The 19,787-nt window shown below is 41.1% G+C and overlaps 1 protein-coding gene across 3 annotated transcripts in view; it reads left to right on the plus strand.

Moving 5' to 3' along the window:
- Positions 1 to 16,333, plus strand: part of arhgef39 (Rho guanine nucleotide exchange factor (GEF) 39) — a 56,009-nt gene extending 39,676 nt beyond the window's left edge. For 2 of the 3 annotated variants that reach the window (XM_054624815.1, XM_054624816.1), the window contains exons 8-12: positions 2,571 to 2,800; positions 10,188 to 10,276; positions 13,868 to 13,985; positions 15,089 to 15,186; positions 15,414 to 16,333. In XM_054624815.1, coding sequence (XP_054480790.1) covers positions 2,571 to 2,800; positions 10,188 to 10,276; positions 13,868 to 13,985; positions 15,089 to 15,186; positions 15,414 to 15,453 — 575 coding nt within the window. In that variant the 3' untranslated portion in view covers positions 15,454 to 16,333. The remainder of the gene's footprint in view (positions 1 to 2,570; positions 2,801 to 10,187; positions 10,277 to 13,867; positions 13,986 to 15,088; positions 15,187 to 15,413) is intronic. The other variant, XM_054624817.1, reaches the window with a different exon arrangement.
- The last annotated feature ends 3,454 nt before the right edge of the window (positions 16,334 to 19,787 follow it).

Below are 19,787 nucleotides of genomic sequence, written 5' to 3' on the forward strand. Positions count from 1 at the left end.
AGATCTCTAATAATGACAACCTCTCACAAAAAACAGAAAATGAGATGAGCAGCATAAGGCATGAAATGTTGATTGCGACATTACAACCTCCGATACATTTTCTCTAGAGAGGAGTTGTGATTTTGTTGGTGTTGTTGACCTGACAGCAGCCAAAGGTTTCATTTCAGCCATTATGTGGCGGCTGTGGCGTAGTGGAGAGCAAGGTAGTTCTCCACTCAGAGGGTCGGTGGTTCGATACCCGGCCTCGGCAGTCGATGTGTCCTTGGGCAAGACACTTAACCCCAAGTTGCTCCCGAAGGCTTGCCATCGGTGTGGACTGGATGTTGCATGAATGTTAGAGTCTGATGGTGGCACCTTGCATGGTAGCCTGTCATCAGTGTGTGAATGGTTGAATGATATGTAATATACTACTGATATTTTTGCTGCCGGTTATATTATTTTGGCAGAAGCAAAAGTTAGCTTAAAATGATTAGCTTGCTAATGTATGTAGAATGTCTTGTATATTAGTCACTGCTAATAAAAACGCCTGAAGAGACCAAAAAAAAAGTTATTTAGTCAGCTCCAGAGAATAAAGATTATCTCCAAGATTTTCCTGACACCCATTTCGTGATACCACAAATGCAACATCTTACATCAGTTAACCATCACCATTGTGTTACCTCAATAAAAGATGGATGGTGACTTAAAGCTAGGGTTGGTTATGTTGACAAACTAGCAAGAGTACGCTAGATTTAAAAAAAAAAAAAAAAATGATCAACTGAAAAACTGAAAAACTTTCCAATAAAAGTAACCAGCAGCACTAGCTCCAAAAGTTACTTAATTTAATCTAGCGAGAAAGTCAACAAGTGAGCAATATTTACAGCCGTGACTTCAGGCTTCCAACCGAACACTTCTCCAAAATGATCATAATCAATGTAAACAAAGAACATGGCTATTGTTAGTACTCACAGTTGTCAATCTTTCTGCTAAGGAAAGAATTAAGCGCAATGAGTGCACGGGTGGAGTGCACGCAGGCAGGTAGGCTGTCTGATCATTTCATTCGGCCCTAATAAAATGATTGGATGAGCTTATTGCAGTCCACAGATACCAGATTTTTCTTTTGTTTTGTTGGAGCATTTACTTTATTGATTGCTGACAGGATGTAAAAATGATTTCACCAAATGTAGCAAAAACATTTCACCCCAGCTTTAGTTTATCATTTTAACTAATCCAAGCAATATCCAAATCTAAAATGGGACCGTCTCTGAAACTAACCTGAGCTGTATCCAACCTATCTTTAACCCTGATCTGGGTCGGGCATGGATCAGCAGATCAGGAGTTTGTATTTGGGATGGTCTGGAATTTAAATATCATTTCACAACTAACTACACAAGAAACACTATATAGGACAACTGAAACTGAAACACGTCTTTATTTGGTACTCAAGGCAATGCAGTTCTGTACAGTTCTGTGTCATTCTGTGGTTTAAACAGTGTTGTGTAAGGAACTACAGCTGTAGTCTCCAGTGTGTCAGAGATGATGAGCGGGGATTAACTTGTGACAACTCTGAATGGGTCCAATGTGGCTGTTCAGTGTGTTCAGTGGAGCTTGTCGCTGGTTTCCAGTGTGACAGAGGTATTATAGGATGACTACTGTATCACAATGCCCTTTGCACTCAACAAAAGGCACAGGGGGTCCAGCTTTGAGGCCATGATGGTGTTGAACCAGTGATTCTACATCTAACACTTTTTGTTTAAAGGCACTATTAGTTCTTTTCACACCAATGACTTGCATGTATGTCTATATATATGTATATATATATATATATATATATATATATATATATATATATATATATACACTGTATATATAACATCTGTAGCAACGTCCAATCATAGACTGTATAGTGTAAGTAGTGTAAGCCACCCAATATTTTGTACTATTTAAGACAGATCAATCAATTGGCCAGACATAATTACACTGTCATGCTAACCAACCAATATGTTCTAACGAAGGAATGGCATTAATGTATTTATACAGTATACATAGAAGTTGCTGGTGGATGGTCAAAGTGAATGCCGGGTGTATTAAACAACTGTGACTCTAGACTCTAGGGATCCCATTATGGATGTGCGCGAATGGTCGACTGGTTGTTTAAACGTTGCTACTCTCACTATTCGAAACCAGAAATACGGGTCGCTTAAACTTAGCATTATTTTAATAATAATGATAAAATTCAAAATTCTTCACCAAACAAACTACCTAAAGAAATTTGATAAGTAGATCAAAAAACGGATCCTGATTTGAAGTAATGCTATCAAACTCCATCACCTATAGTTGAGTGGTTTGATAACTTTAAACCCCTTAAAGGGTGTTTCTAGGGGAGTTTTTCCTGTACTGATGTGAGGGTCCCGGGACAGAGGATGTCGTATGTGTACAGATTGTAAAGCCCTCTGAAGCAAATTATTGATTTTGGGCTATACAAACTAAATGTAAGTGAATTGAATAGTCTCTGTTATATGTGAGATCTGTCCCAGTTGTCTCAGATATTGATTGTCTCCTTTTCCCGGTGTTCCTCCCTCTTTTCACAGGGAGGTGGTACATCCGCGAGGGCTGGCTGAAGGTGGTTCCTGCTAAAGGGGCCGACGCGACGCCCAAGATGTTCTTCCTGTTCTCTGACATGCTGCTGCAGGCCAAGCGCTGCAGCCCGCTACAATTCACCAACAAAGACAAGTTCATCGGCCAGCACGCCTTCCCCCTGCAGGACTGCACTGTGGAGAAGGTGTTTGGCCACACCAGGAGCCAGGGAGGCCTGCTCAGCGTGAGTGTGGGACCAGCTAGGCTCATCACTGATGACCTGAGTGTTGGTCACGTGACAGAGTAGAGGGATCGGGGAGTTTCAGGAATATTGAGTTAGATAGGGTTCAGCTCAGTCAGAGAGGATTCTAGCGTTGATTTTTCTTCAATACATATTCAAAATGAGGATAGGTTAGGTTTACATTTAAGTGGATCTAAATACAAGAATTAGAAGTCTTGTTTTGTGAAAAGATTTATTCCAAAACTGAATATATTTCTTTAATAGAATGAGGACCGTGAAGTTTTTTCCTCATCTCTTTCTATTTCAGTCACAAATAACTCTTTCCATGTGCATGTGCCATATACATATCTTATTGGAATAGACTTGGAAAATCCCTGCTGTGTATAGATTTTTTGTCCCAGCAGGACAGGAAATTTGTTTTTGGCTGTGTCCATAATTCCATACAACATGCTATTTAGTGTGCTAAAACAGTATGTGAGAGTTTCTTAAGTATGTTCGAAACCAATTGTATGTGAATTGCACATGATAGCAGCTGTGGTTCAGAACGGCTTGTCCACTTATCGTAAGATCGGCTGTTCGATCCCCTGCTCCTCCAGTCTGCATGTCGAAGTGTCGTTGTGTAAGATACCCAAACCCCAAACTGCCGCCGAAGGCTGTGCCATCAGTGTGTGAGTGTGTGTGAATCTTTCTAGATCTATTTAGGTGAGATCCTGATGGGCAGGTTGGCACCTTCATGGCAGCCTCTGCCACTAGTGTATGAATGTGTTTGAGCGGTTGGAGGACTAGAGAGGCGCTATACAAATGCAAGACCATTTGTCATTCCTATTTCTGGTGAAATATGATACTACTGTATACAACGATTGGGCACGAAGCCGCCGTAAACATCCCGTTGGTTTGGCTTCGACGGACAGCTCTGTAACGTCAATAACATTTCAAGTACAAGATGTCACTTAGACAGAATTCATTCTTTTAATTAGTTCAGACTTTATGATTTTCACAAATCATCATCAAATGACATTGGCACAGGTTGCCGTGGTTTCGCATCTCCAACTGTCAAGGAGGCTGTCAGGAAGTGACGGAGTTATCACAGCTCAGGAATCCCAAAAGATGGATGATGCATGTTGGGTATGTAGTGCACAGTATGCGATTTCAGACGCGGCGTGGGTCTCTCCAATAATAAACGTTACACAATAAATAAATAAATATCTGCAGGTAAATCTCTTAGCATGAGGACATGATGGTGTTGTTTGATCACGTCAGGTTACAATAGCAGATTTATCAAGTCATGCCTGGTTTATTTGCACAGATCATACACTTTTTCCTGTGTAAGTGTTAAAAAATGTTGAGAAAAGTTGAAGACGCTCGGAGTGTTTGTTGGGCAGCAGGTGGGGAGACATCTGTTCATTGATTTGAATACACACATGAGTGAGTCCTTAGCAGAGGCATTATCTCATTTCCACTTCTGATGCATGTTGCTCGGATTTGTCTTACTTATGGCCGTGCCGCTAGCTGTTGTATAATCTGCCACACAGAGGTTCCCTGTATTAGAATGTCATTTAGTGGTGATTGTCGGAGAAGACCCATGTTCCCTCGCCTCTCCTTCTCCTTAATCACCTCACACCCTTGTCGAAGTAGCCCAAAAGTTGAATTTCTAACGTGTCCCTCCTCCCAGTCTGATCCGTCTCCCAGGCCTCGGTACAGCTGCCGGCTGACAAATGGTGTCTAAATGATGTAGCTGCTGTCATGAAACATTCAAAGGAACGAGTCGCGCGTCATTGAGTGAGTAACGGAAGCGTTTATGCAGCGAGCGTTTAGTGCCAATGCTGCGTGGTATTAATATTCATTTGGGCAGAAAGAGCTCTTTATGTTGTGCTGCTAATGTGCTTCCCTGTGATGCACAGTGGCGGTGCAGAGGTTTGATTACTCCGCTGTCTGCTCTCACTGCTGCCTGTCCAAACCGTTTTGACACTAAAGCTTGATTTACACAGCACCAGCAGTGTACAGTGGGGCTGAGACGATTAGTGACCTAAAAAAAAACTGATTTTTCATTTATTATTATTATTATTTATAACCCTAACCCATCAAACTGATAAATGTAGCACATTTAAAAAGGTTTCATATGTTTTTTAGCTGTTAGTCAGAGGAAGAGTCAAATAATCAAAAATCCTTTAGTCTATCAAATGTCAAAAACGTGAAAAATGTCCGTAACCAGTTCTAACAAACTAAGGTGACATCTACACGTCTTCTTTTGTCCAAAAAAAAAAAATCTTTGAGAAGATGAAACCAGAGAATATTGTAATAATTATATATACTGTAATAATTAAAAAATTATCAGAATTGCTGCCAATTAACTTTCTGTCTACCAACCAAATAATTGATTAACTCGTTGTTTCAGCTCTGATTTTGAAACAGAGCAAAAAAGTAAAAAGTGGATAATGAAAAGAATCTATTGTTGCAGCCATGAAACTCTCGTTTTTTGTTATCCCTTTTAGAATAAAAAAAGGTAAATTACATGACAAATCGCCTGCTATATTTCACTTAACACTGACTCATTCTCGTGTGAATTAACTTCTCAATAACTTGAGAAATATAAATATATTTTTCTCAAATTAATTTCATGAATAGGCCAAGGTTCTGTCATTGTAAATGCTGTCTAAACAGCAGCCGTATCTTAAAATAAGGCTGATTAAAATTTAGAATGCAATTAATAGATAGATGTTTGCAATTAATAATGAGTCCTTTGGTCTATAAAATGTGAGATTATAATGTTCTACAGCTCAAGATGACATCTTTAAATGTTTTTTCTTGGAGTACCAACTTTTAAAGTTTCTTTCATATTTGTTTTAAATATTCAGTTCACTAGGATATGCATGCAATGCACGTTTGACTGAGGAGTTTTTGTATTTCCTATTGATTTAACTAATCAGTTAATCAACTTGTGGTTCAAGCCCACATAAATACAGTTTAATCTCATTTTTTTAGACTTGACAGCATTCAGCACTGCACACTCATTTGATACCTATTCCTTAAACTAAGTGCTCTGATAGCTTGTTGGTGCCAATGTAGCTGCTTTACCTGCCTAATAATCAACCAATGGGATCCTCTACTGTCAGTAGAGTCTAGAGAAACTGCTGAAGGCAGTGTGAATTAAAGGCATCCTTCAAGGGACTAATGAAAAGGCTGCAGATGGGGAGATTAGTGCAAGCTGTATTATGTGTGTGTGTGTGTGTGTGTGTGTGTGTGTGTGTGTGTGTGTGTGTGTGTGTGTGTGTGTGTGTGTGTGTGTGTGTGTGTGTGTGTGTGTGTGTGTGTGTGTGTGTGTGTGTGTGTGTGTGTGTGTGTGTGTGTGGAGAGCTGGGCAGTGTAGTGACGGCTGCCCGCTGTAACAGAATCTCTCAGTTGCTGGATCAGATTAGGCTGCAGATCCATCTCTTCCGGCCCTCCAGTAAATACATCTTCCTCAAGCCTGTCGCCGCTCTCCTCTCCGAGCCCCGCCGCGCGTTATCTAACGGCAGAAATGGCATTTCATTAGCCTCTTATCCCGCCGAGGCCCAAATGCATACTCAATAGCATTACACGTAATTTCTCATAAGGACACATTATTGATCCCGGGCCCCTACCTGAGCTCAAGGAAAAGGGCTGTCAGCACTCCAGGGCCCTCCTCGTCCGGGGCCATGAAGAATTAAAGGCAAATTAAATTTGACAGCTGTAAATGCCATGGCAATCTATATGCAAAGTTTGAAGGGAGGGGGGGGGGGGGGATACCTTTTATTAAAATTTGCTGTGTTTTTTTTTTTCTTGGTCACACATGTTAGTAGAGAGCTGGCTTTTATTTATGGCTCGCCCCACATTTTTTCCCTCTTCATCTTCTTCTTCTCTCCCTCCATCTGTCGACCTTCCTTATTCTCCCCCCCCTCCCCCCCCGTCTGCGGTCTTCCTCCCGCTAATATCCCCCTTTGCCGCTTGAATATTTTCTCACATCCCTGACAGATTCCCTTTGATGTATAAATAATCAAGCTAAATTATGTGCGGCGATGAGGCTCCGTGCTCCGCCGTCTCTTATTATACAAAGTAATTTCTACCTAAGAGGGTCAGATTTCCTGACAAATCCCTAATTACCGCGACGCAATAGAAGTGGAATCTATTTGTGCATAAATCAACCGCCGTCCCCCAAGTGGCGAGTGCCTCATATCATGCGGCACTCAGTTCGGCCCTACTCGCTGAACTCTGTAATTAGATAATACTTTTGATGACGGTACGTGTGAAATCTTAATCTATTTAAAGTATAATGAGAGACACTCCCCTCCACGTCCCCCTGTGTAAAAACAGTTTGTTTGATGAGCTATACACTCCTCTGTACCAGTGGTAAGTTCAGTCCAAATACGCATGGAAATAATCGATATTTCACCTCCCAACAAGCTAGCTTCCTGTGTGGAGGCTGCAGCCGCAGGTAAATGTGAAGGGTCATTTAGTATGCTGCAGGCCTAATTTGGATCCCCTGTAATGGCTTTCCCAGCGTAATTATGCCGGCGTAAAAGCCCCTTTTGTTTGGGCTCGGACAGCTCTTTTGGTTTGTTTGACAGGTTCAATCTGAGGCTGGCTTCAGAAGTACCAATGACAGAGTAGTGTATTACTGTTAACTCAAAGGAAGAGGACCCTGTCACTCTGTAAGGAGTCCCGAGGACATGTCCGTAGCGTTTTTCTTCTAAATGTGGCTGATTTAGTTGCTTTGCTGGACATTTCCCTGTTTTCTTCACCTTCATATTTCAGTGTGTCGAGGGTGTTGAAGGCCTGTGAGGAGCAGCAGTGGGTTTTGCTGTGTGATGAGCTGGCAGAGAGAAGAGCTTTTTGCTTGCTTTGGCCTGCCATCTACTGGTTTTACAATGTTACTGCAGTTCCAGGCCCTGCTGTTGAGAGGACTCTGATGTCTGACAGATATTTATTGTTCGCATTTCTCTTGGAAAACCAAAGCATGGTGCAGGTTCTGAAGAATGGCCTTGAAAACTATGATTTCTCCTGGCAACGTTCTTTCAAGGTGCAATGTATAAGATCTGGCCAGACTTTTAGTTTAAAACATTCACCAATAAACTAACATGATAGACAGAATGTGACAGAGGTTACAGGGTTGAATCATGTTGCAGATGATATCTCCTGAAATGAGCATGCTAACCAGCTATCCCCGGCCCGTCCCATATTTTAATAGCACTTGTACTTAGAGAGTGGATAGTGAGTCACTGTAGCATCCAGTCTGTCCTCAGTCCAACATGAGAGGACGAAGAAGTCGGCTTGTCACGGTGAAGGTACAGGGTCTATGTACGTCTTGAGTGTTTTATTGGATTAAATCCAGAGAAAAAAGAAAAACAACGTCCTCCCAGCCACCAAGAAGCTGCTTGGCAGGGGGAGAGTGCGCGGCGGCTCCGGAGACAGACTGTCAGTGGGCAGTACCAGCTCCAATTCAGCCAGAGCAAACCACAGGGTCTTACCTGTGTAACTGCAGCAACAGAAAGTCTGCTGATCTGGAGGGGAGGGATCAGACCTCCGACGCTGGGCTGTACGCTGGCTGACACTGAAGCTCCGCCCTCCTAAAGTCTGTCTCACAGAGCAGCTACACTCTACAGGCAAAGTAGTCACCTGGTAGCCAGGAGGACCAAATAAAAATATGAGACCTTTTGTTTGTGTGTGCCACTTTGGATTTGAATCCAATAAACAAACTATCAAAATGAACACAGACTGAATCGCCCCCAGTTAGCGGCCCAGTAAAGTATTAGCTAATGTTAACTAGAGGCCGACGCCGCTGTGAATATCATAAGATAGCAGTGTTCTTTTTTATAACTGATAATTGTTAAATTGACCCAGTAGTGGAGGTGAAATGCTTCCCCCTATTTGTTTGCATGAGCATGCAGCTATTACACATTAACCCTTTAACACAAATAAACCTTGTTGTCTCTGGTTGTTGGAGACCTGGAACATTATGTCTTTCAAGACATCAACTCTGGTGTATGAGTAGTAGACGGTGCATGTTTTCACTCGTCAAAGGAGTTAAACCCAACAAACTAAACCAAACTTGTTACTACAGGATACAGGTAGAAGTGGAAATATGACCTAGCAATATCGCAACACAAAGCCCTGAACAGTACAGCCGAAAGGTAAAGCAATCACACTAAAGTCTCACTGATATACCTGTATATTCAAAATCTCTTTTTCCAGGCCTGAAAGTCATGATAGTAGTTAGTAAAATCTTTGAAAGTTATGGAAAGTCATAGAATTTTGTTGTGTTTAGTGAAATTAATTGTTACAGTACGCTCCTATTGACAACCTTCCTCCAGCTAAAATTATGTTTGAATCATAGTCTGTATAGAAGAAGTAGACGTAGTCATCGTGATGTCAATCATTGGTTTGTAGACTGACGTTTGAAGCCACGAGTTTGGCGATTTCACCGTCGCCATCTTGGAATACGGTCGCCGTGTTGTTTTTTCCCAACCAATGAACGGAAGTTACCATATTTGGAATGCAGAGCAGTGACGTAGAGACGCCGTGTAGGTCTCTGGTAGCAGAAGCAATCTGTCAATCACAGTAACCCCGCCCTATAGCATCCCCTGCTTTATGGTCTATTTGACTCTAAATGGAGCATCATTTACTAAATGAACATCATGCTGCATTGAAGAAGACTTTAAACTAGAGATTGAGACCATAAACTCATGTTTACAATGTTTACTGAGGGAATAAATCAAGAGAGAAGTAGAGTCATTTTCTCAAAGACTTCTACACAACCAGAGGAGTCGCCCCCTGATGGTCAGTAGAGAGAATGCAGCTTTAAGACACTTCCGCACTGGAACTCAGAGGTGGCCTGCTGGTTTAATAGAGTTTTAATCTGATAAATCTGAGAAACATTAAAGTATACAAAAATACGATGTTGTATGTAGACTAGACTCTCACACAGAAATGAGTTTGTAATGAAACACACTAAGAATACACTGATGGTCAAGTTGGTTCCGTTTTCCTCTATTCTAGAAAGCCAGTGTCAGACCGATATGAGTGTTTGTAAAGCTACTTTTTATCGTGATACATAATTGCATTGTCTCAATCACATACTTACTCAAATTTCTCAGAAAACATGATCATTTTGCACTAAAGTTCTTAATGAAAACTCATTTGTCTAGTATTTCATTCAAACAGGAGAATACAAAAGTAGGCCTTACCATGTGATTATTTCATATAGATGCTATATTGAGATATGGAGATATTAAATTACCTATATCGTGATAGAAGATTTTGGCCATATTGCCCAGCCCTGCTTAGGGGTGTTTGTAAAGTCATAGAACCGTGTGTGAACCCCGTGGTGCTCACCGGTCCTGTCCACAAACCTCTCTCCTCTCTCCCCTCCCTCCAGTTAACCTTCCCCAAAGCCAAACTCCTGCTGATGTCCTGCAACCAGGAGGATCTCAATGACTGGTACCAAAGCCTGAGCTCAGCTATCAGGTACGTACCTGCCATACGCCAACACACACACATGTTGGTACATGTATACTTGTGAGCACCCTCACCCACATAATGTCATAATGCATTCCCTAGGCCTGTACCATAACCTTATCCATCACAACTCACTGCCTAACCCCAACCCTAACCCTAGACTGGACCTAAAGTCTTAGCCCTCAACCTGACTCACTCCCAAAGTCTAAAACTCAAATAGGTCCTAACGAAGATAGTCTTATAGACCTACACACACAATTAATATACTGTGCAAGTTATTACAAGAGTAGTCTAAGCATAATGGAGTCTGCTTTAATAGAAAAGCATTATTGTTAGTGTCTGTGTCTTAAGTGCATTCATCATATTCTGTATTCTGTACATTCTGTTCTGTATTTAAGGCTGATTCTGATTCTCTTTTTAAAACATTTCACAAATGGACTTTAAAAGTGTAACTGCATTAGCTCTATGTCTGCAAATATCTCTTATCAGTTTGGACTCAAATACTTTTTTTTAAGTTTCTGTAAATTCCTAATATATGTAATATTTGAAATTTACGGAGTCCCTCTTGGGTCCCTGTTTTTGTAGGTACAGCTACGATGCTGTATGGGACCAGCCTGAACCGTTAGCAGGTTGTGGATGTTTTTGCATGGATTGTGAATCCGAGGGCACGAAAAACAAAATCGGGTGCACTGTTTTTGTTTTTTGTTCAACCATGCAACCCAGAGGGGCAAAAAAAAAACAACCTTTTTACCCCTTTTAAACCAACATGTTTTTGATTTGACCCAGAGCAAAAAGTAGATACTGGAGTGTGTGTTGCAATCCACACTTATTGGATTTGTTCTGGTTTGTCATTATCTTGTGGAAAGCTCCTAACTTCCCTGTACGTGTCATCAGTAAGGAGAATAGGCTGAGGGCTCAGTGTGTGGAGGGGCCTGATGGTCCCAACTCTCAGACAGCCCCTCTCATCATTGATCAGCCGGACCTCAGTAGGCCCGCCTGGCCCCGGCCCCCGGAGGAGGTTTCCTCTGTGCTGAGGGGCCGGACACGCTGAAGGCCCCGACCCTGGATTGCCCGGCCAGGCTAATTAGTTTATCACTTTGTCAGAGAGGAAAGGGGGGGGGGGGATCTGTCAAAGAGCTTGGACCACCCAGTAGGAGGGTGGGGGGACTGCATGCTGACGGCTCTAAACTCCAGGGAGTGTAATTAGCCGTGGTGGAGGACTGAGGAGAGGACCAGGGGTCAGCAGCACTCACACCACTGGGGGGAGCTGTGTGTGTGTGTGTGTGTGTGTGTGTGTGTGTGTGTGTGTGTGTGTGTGTGTGTGTGTGTGTGTGTGTGTGTGTGTGTGTGTGTGTGTGTGTGTGTGTGTGTGTGTGTGTGTGTGTGTGTGTGTGTGTGTGTGTGTGTGTGTGTGTGTGTGTGTGTGTGTGTGTGTGTGTACAAATTATTGATTGAACAGAGACTACACACTGCCTGGACTGACATCTCTGAAGCTATCGAAGGTTCTCGATGATTATAAAAAAATATATTATTTTGTGTGGTGAAGGCATATCAGATTGGTAGCCATTGTTTCAAGTAAAATACACACACACACACACACACACACTCATCTTCACTTAACTACAGCTCCCTGTCTGTGACTGCAGAGGGAACTTCAACAAAGTTTCTACTACTGGTTAACTCTTGATTTAAGTTTTTTTTCTCTCCTTTTGTTAAAAAAAAATCGTATTGATACCTACACACACACACACACACAAACGGACACACACAATCACACACACACACACATAAACGTCCTAGCCAAGGGACTTAATTAGTGTGCTGATCAATGCCTGGTGACAGTAAGTGAACAGGGAGGTTGACGAGCAGTAGTGAAGGCTAAACACAGTTTATCTTTTCATCTGCTCTCTGACCCTCCACCTTCTCAGGTGAGATACATTTATTATATATGTAGTGTGGAGGACTGGAAGTCATGTCCATATTATTATTTTTAACAATCAGTGGAAATGTATTGTCGTATGAAATGATGTTATTCTTCTATAAAAGGCTGTGGTCCATAAAAGTTAGTGTAGTATTCTGATGGTATAAAAGTCCTGGAGATAAATGTGTCCTCAGGTCAGATGTGGACATTTTTCTGATTGTCTTTTAATACCACATACTGTACAGTTTAGCCGCTTTAATAAATCAGCAAACTGTAATGAAACCATTTTTCTTTTTGAAGAGTTTTTTCTTTCTGTTATATTCTATTATGAAACACAGATCATAGCACCACATATCTGTTTATATTACAGGTAATTTCGCGTACATTTCCTACGACAGCGTATAGGTAAAAATTAAAAAAACTGAGCTAGAATAGGAGGGTAATATTCTGAGAAAAATATCAGAATTTTGGAAATTGAAATTGTTGTTTTACCATAAAAAAATATATATATTCTCTGAGATTTAAGTGGTAAATTTACAAGATAAATAACACAAATTTACAATTAAAAACATATTTTAGATAAATATTTTTTTAGACACACTGATACATTTAGAAATATATATATATATTTTTTATATTTTCGTCATAAATTTACAGGAAAAAAACTAATTATGCAAAACAGTGGTAACTAATTCAGGAAAGGATGGCCTCAGGCGAAGTCCGGAAAGATGCATCTACTTTTTTCCTCTGTGTTATTTTATAAATATAAATACATACTAATATGATATATTTTGCACTCTGTGGCCGTTCTTACAGCAGTGTTTAACGGCGGCGTCTGTGGTGTGATGAGAATAGTTCAGTGTGAGAAGGTCTGTAGGGGAACACGCATCATGTATTGACAGCATGGAGGATGCTTGTGCTTCTGCACGTAGCACACTTCACTGCATTATGTTGTCTTTTTTTAAAGGGCCAGTGTGTAGGTTTTAGGGGCATCTATGAACAGAAAGATAATATTCATAACTATGTTTTCATTAGTGAATAATCTCCTGAAACTGTGTTTATCTTAGAATGAGCCCTTCATATCTACATATCGAGCAGGTCGTCTTCAGAGTACACCACGCCGCACTGTATGTACAGCAGCCCGGAAGGGACAAACCAAGCACTGCCTCTAGAGGCAAGTTTTATTGTCACATGAGGGCCACTGTAGTTCTTCGATGCGCTTGTTAAACTACAGTAACGTGAGGCGCCGAGAGCCAACCGTGGTAACGCCAGCCGCTTCTACGTCAGCTCCCCCTGAAGTAGTCTACCTCACCGGATGAATACGGAGGGTTTAAGTCTGCCATTGGCCGTGTATTCCCATCCTTAGCTTAGCGTCGTCAAAACCATCGTGATTGGTTAAAAGAAATCCAAACAAGCCTCACCTTTAGCAGAATAAAAATGTGTGGCGCCAGCGAGACGACTCGCACTCAAGGAGTGTTATCATGGTAAAGATGGATTCTGATCTTGATGAGGCAGCGTACATAGAGGAGGAGGAGTAGTAGTGGTAGTAGAGCACTGACACGTGTTTTTACTGTGCTTAAGTGTTTATCTTTGGGATTAATGCTGTAAACCACTTGGAATTGTGTAATTGAACAGAAGAACCCGATGCGTTGTTGACCGAGTGTGTGTCACCTCTACAGGAAGCTGCAGTGTAAGCAGACCGTAGTCCATCAGAGAGACGACGAGTTGTGCCGCAGACCGCTCCGATCAGCCGCCGACAGCCACAACACGCCGAGCAGCAGCAGGAAGAGAAACATGGTGAGCTACACACACACACACACACACACACACACACACACACACACACACACACACACACACACAACACACACACAAACTGACAAACATGCACACACTCCAGTTTTAACTTCCTGAGTGACCTCATTCAGGTGCAGAGAGTGGAAAACCAAACCAAATACAGCGCCGATTGAAATCAACAGGCATTAACGGTGGTTATTTCATGAGAGATGTTTTTCTGAAGGGATGTCCTGATTATGTTTTGGCCCTCGATCCGAGTCATGTCATGTTGAGTCAGTGGAGACACGGAGCCCCGATCTGATTCCTCTGTTTTGCTAGATAATACAGCTGCACAGTGCACACTTTAAGTACATTCAGGTTATTCAATCAATTTAATGTAAATGCTTGACAATGAGGTTGACAAAGTAAAAATGATATCTGTAAGGCTGCTACTAGCGACACATTTTCTACTGATTAATCTATGGACTACTTTACTGATTGGTTCATAAATCAAGACAAACCAAAACCAGCAAAATGTCTGGACACTTCTTTAATGGAATTTCTAAGGTAACAGACAGACACTTTATGGCTTTATTTATTTAGCAGCTCCAAGGTCAAAAGAAAAAAGAAATACAAAAAAACATGCAGCAAATCAAATTATTGATGTCATTGACGTAATCAATAACCCTGACTAATCGCAGCAGCCCTGCATCCAAGCTGTTCTTTAGTGGGGGGTTTTGGGTGGGGGAAAAAGTATATAAAAAAACCTTTGTTGCACAGATTACATTCATAAAATACCCCCATTGACAAAACACAGAACACTCTCAGGAAACGAGTGCAGATAAATGAGGAGATACGAACAGCGGAGAGCTGTTGGAAAAAGACGATGTCCTGTAGTTCTGTGCATTTGAATCAAACGTGATGAAAATTGGACTTGGCATTTCGATTTTTAGGTGTGGACCCAAATATTTGACAAATATTTTGACGGTTATTTGCATCTCCAGGCAGCCCTTCTTTAATATTAGAAACCAAGTTTACAGAGACTTTTTTTTTTTTTTTTTTTCATACTTAATCCAATTTCCATTTGCTACTGGAGTGAAAAGTTCCTCTGCCCCTCTCTTCAGGTGAGCTCTGATCCTACTGAGCATGCTCAGAAGCCTCCAGTTGAGTGCGAGGGCAGTGCGCCCAAGAGGATGAAGCAGTGCGACGCTCCACAGCAGAGGTGGGATCATTTTACTTCTTTATCAGTCTCCTCTTCCATGCAGACACGGGTCTCTTTGACTTTTACAGTAATACGCTTTGTTTCTTGTTCACTATGATTTGAAACCTCTTTAAGTGTGTGTGTGTGTGTGTGTGTGTGTGTGTGTGTGTGTGTGTGTGTGTGTGTGTGTGTGTGTGTGTGTGTGTGTGTGTGTGTGTGTGTGTGTGTGTGTGTGTGTGTGTGTCCAGCAGTGCAGAGGAGTCCTCTTCCAGCTGTGTGATCCTCTGATGGACTTCGGTCTGAGATGACGGTGGATCCTTCACGGTCTGTCTGAGAGTTTCACTTCAGACCGACGTGTGTTCCACTCAGTTTGTCGACTGTGCTGTTAGCATTTACTTTTACTGTGCAAGTCAGGAGGTTGTGATTATTACTAACAGCAGCCTCTGCTCACCCTGTGCATGGAACTCTCTTAATCTGCTGCTTTAAAGACCAAATATGTGATGAATGTTTAACTGTGTACTATATGTTGCTGCTGCTTGTCTCCACTTACGATGTTGTAACACCAATACTGCAGTAGGCAGTGTTTTCATGAGTCCCCTTCTGGAAATCATTTTCCCGGTCAGTACCTGAATGCACCACTCTGCCAGGCTTTTCAGGCAGTCTTCATTTTACACTGCATTTACAGGCAGACTTTAGAAAGGAAATAAGTTTTGGATTAACGCTAAAATAAACTATACATAAAGTGCATGATGGGAAACGACACAGTAGTCAGCTAATTCCAGGTGGACCACAGGGCTTGTACTTTGTCCCACTTTGGATGTAAAAATGAGGGCAGTGTGAAACCTTAGCCAGCATCATTTAAAAACTTTTCACTTCCACATAAACGGAGCATTCCCACCTCTGATTTTGTCCAGCAGCTGTTCTCACTGACAGAGGAGGAAACAGACGTGATGTTTCCTTCACTGTATTTACAAGATATCAAAGAGACCATGTTACATTCATGACATATGGTATTTACCATAATCACCAGGTTCAGTCTTAGAGATGGGTTATTATCTCTGAAACTACAAAAAGGCTAATATTAAAGCAATCATGTAACCATTATGAAATAAATCATATGAATAAATTGAGTAAAATATAGAACAGATATGTACCAAATATATTTTAAAGGAAGAATTATAAAATTTTACTAGATCATTATTATATAAATTCAATGTTTAGTTTAAGCTTGTCATAGATAATGTTTTTGTTCTCAAAGCCCTTTTTTAAAGGTGTTTTCATTTGATGTTGTATCCTCTTTCCCTTGACACTTATATTTCTATTTTAATGACAGTTGTTCTACACCGATGCCTCCTCAGCTTTGTGTGTCAGTGTCGTATCGATGATCATTTTATAATTTCTTATTTTTTATTTAATGGTGGTCATTATCATGTTCCTAATCATGACTGGGAATGTAGTCGTCCCAACTTGATATGAGTGAATAGAGCCAAAACCCAACATTTACAGCTAGGGAAGGTAATCCTGAAAAAAAACTAGCAAGAGTATACTCAATAAAAAAATGATCAAACTGAGAACCCAGCCCAGTGTCGCTAACTCTCTAGCCTACCCTAGCTTTAGGCTATCTGATCCATAAAGTTTTAACTATCACACTGCTGATGAGAGTTATCGAATCATAAGCACACCACTAGATATCTGATCATTCAGTGTACACTCCATATTACAACACTGACAAATCCTCCATTTGGGTTTATCCCACTGTTCTCTGTTGCTGCTGTCAGGACCACATGACCTGGTCCAGTACAGGTCACATGATGGTCTGCTTTCCCGGACGCCTTCACACAGCTTTACTGCCTCACACCAACATGATCCTCTGTTCTATTGTACAACTCTGGGTCTGTGTGGTTTGATTGTTTTATTTGCCAGATCTACAGATACTCATAGCTTTTACATGTGAGACACGCAGTGATGAATCATTGTTATTATTATCATTACATATGGAATGAGTGCATTTAATCAGCTGCACTGTATTCTGGGAATGAATTCTGTTTCTGCATCCAGGCAAGAAAACCTGGTTAACAGATGTAAAGTTCAAGATGTTTTTATTATATTATTTATCCTTCATTATATATTTTATTAACCTTCTATTCTGCATTTTACTAACACTATTTTGCAATTTTAAGCTTGGTGTGTATTTGACAGATCATTTTGAATACGCTGTTTTGACAGCATTTTGCTATCTAAAGCTTTTACACTGTTTACAAATCATGAATGGAGATGGAAATCATTTAAGTTCCCCAATAAAACTCTGAAAGAAGCCATCGTGTATTTGTCCGCTGGCGGCTAAATGTGCTCATCACACCCATCAATGACCAGCATGTGAACTTTGACCTGAAGAACACCGCACAGTCAGACAAGTTTTCCCACTAACATTGACAATTTGATCCAAAGAGCTACAACAGAAAACCATCATTTAGTCTTAAAGGGTACATTCATGTTTGTTTAGGTCTGTCTATAAACAAGAGGTGCCCATATGAACTGAAAGAGTTCACTTGCTGTAACCATCTCGCTTGTTGACACTGTCCAGTAAATGATCTCCTGACATGCTCCCAGTGGAAGAGATGAGGTCAGAATCCACAGATCTAAAGTCATCATGATTCTTTAGATTTAATTAAATCAAGTGATTTTCATCTTAGTCCTCCAGTAGCATTAGTATCATTCTGTCAGACGGATGGGTTGTTTTCATCCTGCAGTACTGATTTATCGACACAAGATGGAGGCAGAGACAACATACTGCTGTTTGACCGTTTAGCCTGTTCCCAATATAAGGTCTATTACTGGACATCAGGGACAACGGCCATCAGTGTCCTGAGGATGGTGCTAGAGACACTCCTTCAGTAGCATCTATGTCAGTGGTTCTTAACCTGGGAGAAAGTCATTATATAGGGGTTCCAGACACACACTGCGGTCAAGTGAATTAAAGGAATGAATTTATTCCTTAAGGCAATCACACGAGCAGCATAACGGTACGGTGGCTTGGGTAGCCCAAAAAGCACGGAGAAAGCTAAAACTTATGCTGCGTTCAGCAGATGACAGCAGATGTCAACGATGAATGCCTCGACGAAATCATTGAACTTCAGCAGAGCCAGCTTCAACAGCAACTCTTCGGAACAACAACGCTCTCAACGTTTTGGTGTCACCAAATCGTACCATACCTCGTATTGCCAAGAAAGCCCTTGTGATACACTCACACCGTTTGTTACAACGTATCTTTGTGAGCAATCCTTTTCCAGGATGGTGGACATGAAAACTAAGAAAAGGAACAGACTTTGCTGCGAAAATGATATGAGAGTGGCACTTGCCAAGGTGAAGCCGCGCATTTCTGAACTTGTATCTGAAAGGCAACAGCAAAAGTCACATTGATTTGCAGTAAATATTCACTGAGTTATGTTTTTGTGTGAAATTCATGTTTTGTTTGTCGACAAACCGATCCTCACAGCATCTTTTTCACAGTAAGTTGCGTACCTGATCGCAAATCATTCATTGAGTTATGTTTTTGTGTGAAATTGTTGGTTTTGTTCTTTGCACACAGTGATTTTGTGTGCAACTGATGCATGGTTCATTTTGTGCACTAATAAAATATATACCTATGTTTTGAAGAAATCATATTTTATTTTTCCAATTACGAAGGGTTCGGTGAATGCACTGATGAAGCTCGCAGGGTTCAGTACCTTCAATAAGGTTAAGAACCACTGATCTATGTGCTCAGCTCAGGGAGAAAGACATTATATATATTGTTCCAGTTTTCCATCAGGACTCTCATGTAAATTATATAATAATTTATTGCAACAGCAATACTCATTTTAGCTTAAATGGTAAATGGACTTTCGACCACTCAGTATCTAAACTAGTGATTATTTATGCACAACGGCAGGAGCAGGTCGGCTGGGGAAGCCGGGGATCGAACCGCCGATCATCGGATTAGAGGAGGACCAGCCCTGAAACAAACGACTCCATCTCTGACGTTGAGCATACAGTTTGTTCAGAGAGATATCCACCTGGCAGCTAAACGGAAAAAACCCCACAAAGTTCAGTTCAATGCAGTCTTAACAAAAATGACATATATTGTGTTTTAGCAATTTGTGAATGTGACTGGTCGGGCATGCAAATGACTTTAGCGAACACTTTCATATCACTCCGTGCAGTAACTCTGCTCGCGTGAGTGAAACTGAAGTCTGCAGGGAGAAACCATGCTCTATCTCGTAATAGTACAGGCAGCGTAAGTGCTAATAATGATGGTCCTTTTTCACAGTAAGTGGGCGGAGCCAGTCACCTTAATATCACTAGATTTAATTGGTTACAACCCTCGTCTTTTTATTCCACTACATCTCAGAGGTAAATATTGTACTTTGTACTCGACTTGCCTATTGAATTGCCTTGTAAAAAAAATGGAAAAAATAACTTTATTATTTGTCTCCTATCATGTTGAACATTTTCATGAATGTGTAAAATGATTATTTTGAAGGTCGCATGCTGTGGTAACCTCCCTTTTCGCTCACTAGTAAGGCCATTTTCCACCTTGGCCGAATGGTTAGAGCAGGTGCACATAACAGAAGACCGTGAGA

Source organism: Anoplopoma fimbria, chromosome 23 (assembly GCF_027596085.1).
Source record: "Anoplopoma fimbria isolate UVic2021 breed Golden Eagle Sablefish chromosome 23, Afim_UVic_2022, whole genome shotgun sequence".
NCBI lineage: Eukaryota > Metazoa > Chordata > Actinopteri > Perciformes > Anoplopomatidae > Anoplopoma > Anoplopoma fimbria.